The sequence below is a fragment of the Notechis scutatus genome, chromosome 2, assembly GCF_049901735.1.
Source record: "Notechis scutatus isolate UNSWTSFEM ecotype Mainland chromosome 2, rNotScu1.2, whole genome shotgun sequence".
Taxonomy (NCBI): Eukaryota; Metazoa; Chordata; class Lepidosauria; order Squamata; family Elapidae; genus Notechis; species Notechis scutatus.
The window spans coordinates 126,659,209-126,672,478 of record NC_142010.1 but is presented as its reverse complement, the minus strand read 5'-3'; the positions used below and the strand labels follow the sequence as shown (position 1 = coordinate 126,672,478).

The window sequence follows — 13,270 nt, the reverse complement described above, 5'->3', positions numbered from 1 at the left end:
TTATTCTAATCACTTTAGCATGTTTTTGCCTAGCCTTTAGAGAAGCATATATAATAAAACAATATGTGGATTATATTTCTGTAGGACCTCTTTGTGAAAAATTCAATCTTCATTACTTGAACAATGTATTCAATGTACTAAACTTTGCAAAGAGTCCAAGGTTACCAGGGTGGGAATTTCTATGGGAATTGCAGCACAGAGTTTTCCTTACTTAGTATATCTAAAATGTTCTTAGTTTCAGCACCTCAAAACTAGTTTAGCTGTAAATAAAGCTCATAACTTCATACAAAGAAGTAGATTCTAAGACAGTCTCAACCTCAGTTATTTCAATATCTTAGTGGTAGTTAAATGTATTTTCAGAATAGAACTTATAAAAGGAAGGATTTCTGAAAAGAGAAGACCATTCTGATTTACATTTTAGATTTAGTAGCAACTGGTATCAAGGTAGTAAAAGAAAGAAGATTGACTTTTAACAAATAGATGCACAAATGATTAATCAGTATAACTTATTAATACTGGCCAAAGTAAATGCTTGTCCCATCTTAACTAATGCTCCATATGTAAAAATTCATTACTATCCATGTTGTGTCTAGTTTATCACATTATCTTCTGTATCTTTGCTGTTCAAAGGTTAGAGTTTCTTTGCTAAATTTCTTTACTCTGTATCCAAGGAGGGTTTCTTTTCCTGAAGAAAATTGCCTAATATATACAGTTCAGAAAGGGCCTTCACTGGAGCAAGATAGGAAGTGTTAATCTTATTTTTTCCCAGTTCTAAATTAGTCAGAAGGAAATACAAGTTGTTCAGAAGAACACTGCCAAGTTTTGAATGAGTTGCAGAAAAATCAGAGTGGACTCGTGAACTACTGCTGACAGTAGTGGTTTGCTAAAACAGTGGTTTTGAATTGAAATAATGACACACCACTTCCAGTGTAACAGAAAAAATATAAATCTTGTTTTGACAAATCTCTACAAACTTATATTCAGATTGCTAAACCTGGATTATATATATGAGCGAAATGATAGGTGAGTTGTCTTCATAAAAATGGAATAAAATAATCTTAAGGACAGAATTATTTAGGCATATAAAATTGATGAGTTGAACATTATTCTGGTATTATTATGATAATATTTTCCCAGAAAGTCTGTACAGGAAGTCCAAGGTTAAGAATGTCTGTCTTAAAGACAACTCCTTCTTTGAGTCAAACCTCTGAAGCTTCATAATGCTTTCATGAGTATAAAGTCTGTTTTCAATGGTTCATTGGAAGCATCGTGTGGCTTCAGCGATTCATTGGCTCAAGGAAGGAGAATGCTATCCACGATTTTGAGTCAGATTACTTTCCTTTAGAATGGTAAAAGATTGAATTCCAGTGGTTGAATTGGGGCTCTCCTTGCTGGAAGTCTCTCTCCCCTCTAACTCAGTTTTAAGTATGAAATTTAACATTATAAACAACTTCGTTGCTGTACTGTACAACTACAATAACCTATTTCAACTTAAATAACAAATTTGGATTAAAGACTGAGTTAAGGAACATAATTCGTTCTTAACCCTGGAGGACTGGTACCTACCCCAATCTTTAAACACTGTTATCTGAAAAAACTTTTATTTCCATGAATTAATTTTAATCACAAGGGAGCAAGGGAAATGATCTAGAACAATTTGTTGTTAACTGAAGCAACTATAATCAAATCTATCATATTTTAAATATTGTATGCTACCTTTCTAGAGAAAACCCATTAGTGGAAGCTCTAAACATAAGAATCTCATGGCTAACAATCCAAGGAGCTATAATCCAAGACTCCAGTTTAGTTCTAACATTGACTATGTAGAATTATAAAATGACTCAAAAATAACATTTTCTGTAAATAATGAAGATACATAATGAATAATGGCTGATGAACATATCTCCCAAGTCATATGAAACTTAATTCTGGGCTTCTTATTATGCAAGTTTACAAAAACTATTAGTGTGCTTTAGCATTTGGTGGATAAGATAAAATGCTTGCCTTTCCTGTTGCCAGCCATCTTAGATGTATATTATAGGAATCTGCTGTACACCTAATGTAGAGTGAAGAGTGAACTCAGAATCAATTTTACTTATATGAGGAAAACATTTCCAAGGAACTACTAGCTATTTCAGCTTTTTTTCTACATTCAGATGGTTAATCGGCCTTCGGAATTCCATCAAAGAAAAGGGCAGAAATAGACCTGTATCCTACATGATAATTTCTTTATTTGCTTTCTGTTTTTTATTTATTAGTGTTACTGGCTTCAGAAGAAAAACTAATGATTTAAACTATAAATTTCCATTTGCCCAGTGATTTTCAAAGATATCAAATGTTTGATTCTCCTTGCTTTTAGTCTCACATTCCTTTTCATTCTGATTGCCAGTGATAAGATTGGTGATGCCACCTGTTGCTGAATTGTCTTTGAATGACGTGCTAATTTCCTGTGTTTCCACACTTTTAGAATCGGGATGATTAATAGCACAAACCACAGAGACTATTTTCGTCTGGTATTAACAGAGAAGGGTGGGATAATTCAGTGTCCAACCAACTTTTGAAAGGTTTTGCTTCTATGATTCAATGTATTTACGCTTCCCTGGATAATACAGAGATACCATAACCCAAGAAGTTGGGTAACTTATTGTGAAAAATCAAGGCAATGCAAGTTTTTGGGTTGTATGAAGGATATGACATCACATTTGGATATAAAAATTCCCAGGTCAACTAAATTTCATCAGTTTAATAGGATAAATTGGATGAACTACTGAAGGATATATCAGTAGTTCTTGACTTATGACCAGTTGTGTAATGACAGTTCAAAGTTACAACATTCAAAAATTATAACTTCTTGAAGTTGTGACTACACACCACTACCTGAACCCCATTTTGGGTGCTTAGTAAGCAGCTTGCAATTATGATCGATTGCAGTGTGGTCATATGATTGCATGTTGTGAAAGTTTTTTACTATTTTCTGGCAAAATGGCATTGGATAAACTATTCAGATTTATGACCATATGATTTGCTTAATGACTGCAGATTCACTTAACAACTTAGAAATATGGCTATAAAATTGAATCTGGTCATATGGTCACTTGGCTTATGACAACAATGACTTATGACCAAAATTCTAGGCTTGTCATAAGTTGAAGACTACCTATACAACGCATTATGAAAAAAACTGAGCAACTTGTAGATGAATTTATATAACTTGGTAATTTGGGTAGGTGAATGGAGTTAGGATAGGAAATTGGTGGAGAAATTTTAAGATGTTCAGCTATTAGAATTGTGTTTGTGTGCATGCACACATTCAGATGAATGAATGTGAAAATGACTGCTTATGCCTACTTTGCTATATAGGAATGAGAATTGAGTATGAGAATTGAAACATACAAATATGTTGAAGTAATCTAGTCCATGTAGGATATCACAAAGAGAGAGATGTTTAAGAATGAATGAGTGATGAATGAATGTGAATTTAGTGCAGAAGTGAGTAACCATTCCATGGAGGCTCATTATGTATGCAGAATAAATGAGGGTTGATTAACAAAATAAATATTTGAAGAAAGATTGAATAAATTCTGAGAAAGGAATGGATAAAAGAAATGCTTGATCGAATCCAGAAAAACAGATACAAGAAGGTCAAACAAAAGTCAGTCTATGAAATGTTGTATAGATGTACTGGAACCAAGGTTAGAAAAGTATGGTGAGGTATAGTGAATCATGTCATTGTCAAACAAATCTTGTCAGATTTCCTCTCCTCTCCTCTCCTTTCTTGGCCTTGCTGCTTATTTTCCCCCCTACATTTTGCACAAGGTTGCTTATCCCAAAAGAGATGAATATGTCTGTGTCATTATTAATTCAGTTATTTGTCCAGCCAATATACATGGGTGTTTGAAATATTAATCTTTTTACTGAGTTTTCATTTCAGTCTGTACCTTGCCTCGAACTGGAATGTGGCTGATAAATTCTTGTTATTCTGGCTTGTAGTCAGAATGTAATTGCTTTGCACAGTTAGTAACAACGTTTCCTAATCAGATCACCTCTAAAAGTGCTTGATTAAATCACCTGGAAGACATTTTGAAGCCTGTTGCAGCATATATAACAAAGTCTCAAGGCAAAATATGCTAGTCCTGTGTTTCTGCTGAATAAGAGAATGGATTTTGACTTTGCTATAAGAATGACTATTTAAAAAAAAAGACTTTCTAAAATAATTTATAGGAAAAATTTCACAACAGAAACCAATTTCTGTTGGCAATTTCTTCTATTTCTTTGAGATATTTCTGGTAAAGAAATATTATAATTTTAATTAATACTAAAGTTATTGTACAATATTTTTGTGGAATGATATAATTTACCTTTAATATCTAACCTGTATCATCGTCAAATGGAAGCAAATTGGATTAACTCTGTGTACTATAAATTTTTTTCTAACATTTAAGTAATTATTGTATTCAGTAGGTTCATACTGTGACCATAAGTGAACTGCTAGATATGGCCAGACAAGTCTAGGAATCTTTTGGAAAGTTTAGATGATTACAGCAAAACGTGTCCGCCAGTTTGTACTAGAATAGACTAGTATCAGCTGTATAAAACTTGTCTAAGAAGTATGGGTATGGCACCAACACCTTCATTTTTCAGTTTTATAGTTAAATGCAGGGGTGGGATTCTACCGGTTCTGTCCACCTCTGTAGAACCAGTTGCTCTGAAGAGCAGCAGACAGAACATACATAGAATTGGTTCTATGTCTGCTGCTGTTTTGGTCCACCCACCCGCCTGGGCTCTTACCTGACCTTTATTTCCTGCTTTTTCAACCGCAGCTGCTTTGCGTGACACAGCTGCAATTGAAAAAGCAGGAAAAAAAACGTGCTTTTTCAACCGCTGTTCACCCACGCACAGCGCTGCTCAGCTGTCCAGGCAGTTAGCTGATGACAATATACACGCACTGGTTAAATGTAGGTCTTGAAAATGTAGGTCTTGAAAAAGATTTAGCTGTATTTAAAGTTGCTAGGTAACATACAGTTTACCTGATCCTAAGACTATAGAACTCTCAAAAGTTCTTTTTCATATCATGCTAAAGTGCAGGGGTCCCCAACCACCGGGCTGCGGACCGGTACCGGTCCGTGGAACATTTCCTACTGGGCCGCCGGTTTGCTGGGCGCCGCCATCTTGTTCGATGAGAAAGTGCTTCCGGGTGAGCTTTTCCGGTTGGAAAGCGGCGTTTGGGTCCTGAAGGAATCCTCGTGCCTTAGTTTCATCGAAGGGGGGGGGCTTCGAACGAAACTAAGGCGCGAGGATTCTTTCGGCACCCAAGGCAAGGCGAGCTGAGCAACCGTCCTGAAGCCGTCCCGAAGCTCATCGACAAAGGTACAAAGGAGGAGTTGAAGGTGGCAGGGAGAAGCGGGGGACGGCTGGCTGGCCGGTCGCTCGGCTCGCCTTGCCTTGTCATGCGTGCTGATGCCAGTACCGGGCCGCGGATCATTTTGTGATGCCGGTACCGGGCCGTGGCACAAAAAAGGTTGGGGGCCACTGCTAAAGTGCATACAAATCAGCTGTCTCCAAAAGCTACACTAACTGTGGAGATTTATTTTTTTTTTCCAGATTTGTACCTGACTGTCTTGGCATGTGCGTCCATACATTGCTGATTTGCTTTTTGCTCAGTAAATTCTACTCCTGCTTGCATTTGACAAGCATATAGTTTTGCCTCCTTCCGTCTGATTCTCTTAATGTGTTGAATGACAGCCCCCTTAATTCTTGGTTGTCATGCCCAAGATTTATATTTGTTCTATGCATTAGACTAGCTTAGAAACCATGAAACTGTGAGTTCTAGTTTCATCTAAGACATGAAAGCTGGCTGGGTGACCTTGGGCCAGTCACTCTCTTTCAACTGAACCCACCTCACATGATAGTTGTGGGGGAAATAGGAGGAGGAAGGAGTATTAGGTATGTTCACCTTGAGTTATTTATTCAAAATATAATGTAATATAATTATATAGAATGCACTGAGTTGACAAGAGTAAACTAAGAATACCATTGAGAATTACTGAATCCCATCAAAGATCAATCTAGTCTAGCAACATGGCCAATCAGAAGCCTATGAGATGCGCACAAAATGAATGTGAAAACAATATATTTTTTCATTGTTGGTTCCTGCCATCTAGTGTGATGGTTGTTTAGCTATGATTTTGTGTTTGCTAAAAACTAATACAAACTAAACTTGGAGAAAGGAAAGGAAAAAGACAAAGAAAAGAATTATATAAAGAAATTATTTGAAACCTTCATCACACAGAGATAAATATGTTTAATAACTCCTTACCCCAAATAAGGTTAGACAGATATCTCTTCGTTCCAAGGATGCTTTATTTTGTAAAATGCCTAAGATAATATTTGTGTAGTATTGGGATTTTTTTTTTTGGTCCATCCCCAATTTGGATGATCATTTTTCATCTTTCTATATGAAACCTTTCCCTGGGCATGTGCCTTTGATTTTTTTTACAGTAATGTGTACTAAAACTAGAATGCTTCTATCCATACCTTGTGTTTGCTAAAAGCGCTTCTAAAGAAAGTGCTTTTCTTTGTAGCTTTCAAAGAAAACTAGTATAAATTTATATCTTAGGGTTTTTGTCAGTTGTAATTTCAGCAGTTTTTTTTCTCAATGCTCGGATATTGTATTGGGTTTGAGCTCCAGTTTTAGATTAATCTCATAGTAACAGGTTTTTCACATTATGCTATGTGTAATTTGAATAAATTATAACAGTGAGTTTATGCATCCTATGCAAGAATAGGACTTAATGCACTATAAATCAAGCCACAATTGCAAAAACAAAGCTACATGAGTAATTTCCTTTAAAAAACATGTGCACAGTAAAAACTAATACAAAATAAACTTGGAGAAAGGAAAGGAAAAAGACAAAGAAAAGAATTATATAAAGAAATTATTTGAAACCTTCATCACAACAGAGATAAATATGTTTAATAACTCCTTACCCCAAATAAGGTTAGACAGATATCTCTTCGTTCCATGTGCCATCCCTTATCTATATCAAATCCATAAAACATAAAGTTTTCAATCCTAGTGTTAGCAAAAAGTCCATAAAGGTTGCAAGAAATAAATATGTTATTTCAACCTTGATTAAATAAACTCTTAACAGTAAATGCATTCTTTTATTGTTAACAGTCTTAATCTTTAACTCAATCAAATATTGTCGTAGGATTTTATTTCAATTCTTATTACCCAGATTTCTTCAAGGCTTTCACAAGCCTCTTTTGTAAATCCACTAAGAAGGCATTTTCCAAGTCATTTCTTGATTCATCATTTATATTTCCCCTTTCATTCTTAAAACTGCAGTCAGTTTCTTTTATATATCCAGTAAAGCATCATTTTCAAAATCATTCGTTTGGCCTGTTATTTGTAGTTCCACTTTTGGTACTTTCTTTGTCTTGTTAGATAATTTTCCCCCTACATCTGTCATTCCTTAACTTCTTTTGGACATTGTCTATCCATAAAAGCAGACGTCATTACTGACAGTTTTGATATTGTAGTTTCTAGTTTCTGGCTCCATTCTTCAAATATTTCCTTTTAATATTTCCAATGTTGTAATGTTTTGTTGCATGAGTAATTTCCTAAAACCTTAAAGTCAGGAAATGTCTTAGTATAATTTCCAGTTGTCTGATGGTAATTGTACTTTTGTTTTGGCTTACAGTTTCCCCTTACCCCTCCCAATGAAACTTCGGAATAAATTCTTGAATATTGGAAAACAGGAATCCAAACAAACAGAATTTATCCACATTTCAAAATATGTATATTCTGCATTTTCAGAAATTTTATACTAAACTACCGTGTTTCTCACATAATAAGGCTGGGCCTTATTTTTTTTGAGCCCCGAAAAAACAGCTAGGCCGTCTTTTCGGGGGTGACTTAATTCCCCCCCCCCTTTCATCCATCTAGAGTGCTGTTGGAGCTGCCGCCGCCGTTTGGAGCGCCGTTGGAGCTGCCGCCGCCGTTTGGAGTGCCGTTGGAGCTGCCGCCGCCGTTTGGAGTGCTGTTGGAGCTGCCGCTGCCGTTTGGAGTGCCGTTGGAGTTGCCGCCGCCATTTGGAGTGCCGTTGGAGCTGCCGCCGCCATTTGGAGTGCCGCCGCCACGTTTGGAGCTGCCGCTTCTGCGTTTGGAGCACTGCCGCTGTTTGGAGCACCACTGCCATTTGGAGCGCTGCTGCCGCTCCAAACACGGCAGCAGCTCCAAGCGCGGAAGCGGCAGCTCCAAACATGGTGGCGGCACTCCAACGGCACTCCAAACGGCGGCGGCAGCTCCAAACGGCGGCGGCAGCTCCAACGGCACTCCAAACGGCGGCGGCAACTCCAAATGGCGGCGGCAGCTCCAACGGCACTCCAAATGGTGGCGGCAGCTCCAACGGCACTCCAAATGGCAAGTCCCCCCACCCTTCCCCCCATTTTGCATGTTTTAAACTAGGCCTAAATTTGGGGGGAGGGGTTAATTTGATTTTATGCCTAGAAAACATGCTGGGTCTTCCTATTGTTGGAGGCCGTATTGTTGAAGAAACACGGTATTATTATATTGCAAGTAGAATCTTGTTATTAATTTGAATTTGAATTCACTGGTGGTAGATTTTTACTTCTTGACCATACATCTGTATCCACAGCATCTACTGTAGTTGATTTATGAAAGTTACTTATAGGTTGCATTCATGCATTGTGCTGAACTATGATTTGTTGAGGCAGGATCAGTCCTGCTGATAAGCAAAATAATAAACTTGTTCGGCCAGTTCCTAGTTTATTTTCCTTCTTTCTTTAATTTTGTCTTATATTAGATTTCTGTGGGTTGCTTTGGTGGAGAACATACCTCAACCAAAAGTCTTGAAGCCCATTTCTGTTTTATTTTATATCTCAACTACAATCAATAACTGATTGTTATTGGTTTCAATAACACGGCTTCAAGAATGCAATCATTGCCATAAAATTTTGCTCCCGTTCACATATCATGGAAAGTAAAATGAGCAACCTACAGAAAAACTAAACACAATTAGCATAGTGCTAAACATAATATATTGTCAACCTAAAGGGAATTCAGCCATTGTGCTTCATAAACCATTGTTTATGATCTAATACAATATGTGAACTTATCATAACTATGCAAAATCAATGGGGAGGCCAGATTCACTTAACAACCAGGTTGCTAATTTAACAACTGCAGTGGTTCACTTAACTGTGGCAAGAAAGTTCGTAAAATGTGGCAAAACTTAACAAATGTCTCACTTAACAACTGAAATTCTGGGCTCCATTGCAGGTATAGGTCGAGGGCTATCTGTATACTTGTACACACAGGAACTTTAAGCCATTTTTGAACAGGCCTTAATGGTTTGGTTTGAATAATATGCTAAGTTATTGTGGGTGATTTTGTACAGCATACTGTGCCAGCATTTCTCAAAATGGGTCCAGCATTGCTTTGCAGAGTATAAGACATACCTTGTTCCTTGCTTCCATTCTGGCAATGAAAAAAGAATTACAGGCTTGAGACTTGATTGAAAAAAGATTGCAAGAGATCAAAAAGGTAAAGAAAGCATACAAGTAATACATCAGTTTTCTTCTTACTAAACATTTCTCTCACAAAATTGTTTCTCTCAATGATAGTTCTCTATATTTCTTGTCATATTAGGAATTGCCTGGCCTTTGTAATTTTTAGTTCTCTCCTCAAGTGGGCCCTAAAGAACAGAAAACAGAGAAGTCCTGTTCTAGATACATCTTGCATCATATGTAAATCATACCATAGAGTTCCCTTCGGTGTAGACCTATTAAGATGCTAGTTCACTTACTGGGGGTCAGAAGTTCATTCCTGTTCCCCCCCCCCCCCAAGAGTTCATTACGTTTTGGTTTCTTCTTGTTTGTGAAGCCAGAACAATAATAGAATTCAAAATAGAAAGAATTGGGCAGGTAGAAAGTTCAGTTAACAGTATAATATGTGGCTATTTATGCCAAAGATACCAGTTTGTTCAGTTTGGAAAATGTATGTGTTAGTGGTATCAGATGAATGCATTGGGGAACAACATGGAGCTTCTTGATGGACTTTGAAGACTTCACAATTATGACCTAATTCTGAGAATTCTCAAAAATCCTGTAATAACAGGTTACCTAGGAATTTGCAAAGCTCGGCTTCTGTATACATCATTAAATTCATTTTATTACAATGCAAACATTAATCTTTAAATCAGGTTGAGTAAGAAGAAAAAAATCACTTGAAAAAATAATGACGAAAACTGATCTTTCTGCATTAATGAAATTTGCATGGACAGTTTGCCTATAAATAAATCTTGGTCAGATTTCTAATGACGCTGAGATGTTAAGCGCTATTCTAATGAAATGTTTGCCCGAGTTCAATGATGTAGCTCTTTAGGTCTTTCTCTGGCCATCACATGATGTGACAGACATTCCATGCCAAGAGCTGCTTGCTACACCTGAAGGAATGCAAGCAAGCAAGAGATCTGCATGAGTTGCTGACTCATTGATCACAGAGATTCAACACATGCATGGTGCTGCTTTTCTTTCTAGTCTTTACTCTGGAAGGCTGATATTTTTTAAAGGCTTGGTTTCCGCCGTGGTCCATTTGAAAAATGATTTGTTTCTTAAAGATTGGGCACTGGGACTTTTAGAGTTTTGATTCCTATATGTGGTGCTTAGGTAACATACAGGGAAGAGCAAGAATCTAATCTGCTTTTTTGCTGAGTTTATTTTAATTGGCCTAGATGGTCTGGTCTGCTTATGGGCTAAACATTGTTACATATAAAAAAGGCGGGGGGGAGAATTAATATATCTGTACTTGCAAGTCCTTTTATTTATTTTTATTTATTTTAGAAAATTTATACAGCCGGCTATTTGGTCACGGTGACTCTAGGCAGCTTACAGTTGCCTTTTTCATTTCATACATGGAAAAACTAACTTTGTTATCTCAATGTGACTTAAGTTACATTGAAGTAATTTTGTTACTCAGTTCTCCCAGGTCATCCCTTAATATATTTGCAACTAGAGCCAAATCCAAACTTTCCTGGCCCCCTTCACAGATTAAAACATTAACTAAGCTATCTCTTATTTCAGCAGTCAGCTACTTGCTACTGGAAGAAATTGTCATCCTGTTCGAAGCAGGTGGGGCAAAAAATTCCTGCGTGTCAAACTCTGGTCATTGGTTGGTAGTTCTTTGCATTGGCTGGAGCACCCGTTGCTCTTGGAGTCTAGGCCATGACCAGCAGAGGAGCTGCCAGGCCGAATGGGCAATCGCAAGCCAGCAAGATCTGCCAGTTCAAGCTAGTACTGTTGGGTGAATCAGCAGTAGGCAAGTCCAGCCTGGTGCTGCGTTTTGTCAAGGGGCAGTTCCACGAATACCAGGAGAGCACCATTGGAGGTAAGGAGGCTTCTGAATGCAGTCTTTCTTCTTCCAAGGAGGAACATCTTTAGCCGTGATGGCGAACCTATGGCCCGTGTGCCAGAAGTGGCACGCAGAGCCATTTCCCCCAGCACGTGAGAGCTCGCCCGGAAGAACCCCACTGCGCATGTGCGCGCACCGCTGCCTGACAGCTGATAGTCAGGTATCTGGTGCGCATGTGTGGGGAAGACGTGCGCATGTGCAGAGATGCGCAGTGTGCACTGGGGTTTGCGCACAGAGGCACATGTGTGGCGCATGGATCATGCACACATGCACAGATGAGTGGTGCGTGGCAAGGGGATCGCGCACACCTGCACAGAGATGCATGGCACACAGCAGGGGAATCACGCACGTGCGCAGATGAGCAGTGCACAGCAAGGGGATGGTGCACGCATGCGCAGAGATGCCTGGTGCATGGCGGGGGAATCACATGCGTATGCACAGACGAGCAACGTGCAGCAAGGGGATTGTGCGCGCATGCACAGAGATGCATGGTGCGTGCCAGGGGAATCGCGCACATGCACAGACGAGCAGTGTGTGGCAAGGGGATCATGCGCAGATGCGCAGCACCCTGTGGGGGTTGCATGTGCAGGAGGTGGGGCAGCAAGCATTGCCTTCTGAATGCTGGCATGCGAGCGTGTGCGCAATTATCGGCACAGGAGCCAAAAAAGTTTTGCCACCACTGATCTATAGTTTAAATGTTAGATCACACCTGGGCATTTTATGACATGTGAGCCACACCCTGTCCATGAGGGATTCTAGTTCAGTCTCTAGCGGGGGGGCAAGTGGCAATGCCCCTCCACAACAATTTTTCAGTTTCCAATGTGGCCCTTTGGAAAACTAATTGCCCGCCATCTTTAAGGGGGGGGGGGGGGGGGGGGGGGGGGGGGGGGGGGGGGGGGGGGGGGGGGGGGGGGGGGGGGGGGGGGGGGGGGGGGGGGGGGGGGGGGGGGGGGGGGGGGGGGGGGGGGGGGGGGGGGGGGGGGGGGGGGGGGGGGGGGGGGGGGGGGGGGGGGGGGGGGGGGGGGGGGGGGGGGGGGGGGGGGGGGGGGGGGGGGGGGGGGGGGGGGGGGGGGGGGGGGGGGGGGGGGGGGGGGGGGGGGGGTTACCAAAAGGGGGGGGCGGCGCCGGGGGGGCTTGCAGAATACTCCCTAGATGCTACCCTTGCTATATTAATTCATAGTCTCTCTTAGGAGATCAAGATTTATTTTTATGCTTCCTAATTCATCTCAAAGTTCCTCATCTTGCCCCTTCAAGAATTGCAGTGGGATAGTGATGAGATATAATCTAATATAGTGATTATTTCAATATTTTTCTTAACAATTTTTTTTTCTTATTTAAAATTTTTTTAAATAAATTTACAGGCATTTCTAAAGTTCTGTTTTCATTTTGTCATTACGGGGTACTAAGTAGATTAATGAGAAAAATTGAATTTCAACAACTGTAGAATCAGGCTGCAGCATAACAAAACTGACAAAAGCAAAGGGGGGTCTGAATAATTTCTGAATGCACTGTAAATAAGCAAATAAGAGTAAGTCATTATTTCATTGAGTCCAGTTCAACAACACCCATTTTAAAACATGTGCTATATACCTCTAAAGTTTTACTTTGTCTATAAAAGGAATGATAAGCTATTCACTTCTTTTTAAAATTATATTTTAAACTAGTGAACTTGTAAAAATAACTCAGTAACTTTCCCATAATTGCTTTAATAAGGGTGCTATAGAAAATCTTTTTATAGGGATATCTTTACGATCACTGAGTCATCCAAAGCCTTCATACACGTTTATGTATGAACTTATTACATTTTTACAAATTAAAACCTAAGGTTTCCTTTAA

General features: G+C 39.4%; 1 protein-coding gene across 3 annotated transcripts in view; it reads left to right on the top strand.

The window, feature by feature from the left end:
- The window catches only part of RAB5B (RAB5B, member RAS oncogene family), a 33,407-nt gene that overhangs the window by 4,633 nt on the left and 15,504 nt on the right, over window positions 1-13,270 (top strand). For 2 of the 3 annotated variants that reach the window (XM_026678735.2, XM_026678733.2), the window contains exon 2: window positions 11,107-11,410. In XM_026678735.2, the coding sequence (XP_026534520.1) occupies window positions 11,248-11,410 (163 nt within the window). In that variant the 5' untranslated portion in view covers window positions 11,107-11,247. The remainder of the gene's footprint in view (window positions 1-11,106; window positions 11,411-13,270) is intronic. The other variant, XM_087956121.1, reaches the window with a different exon arrangement.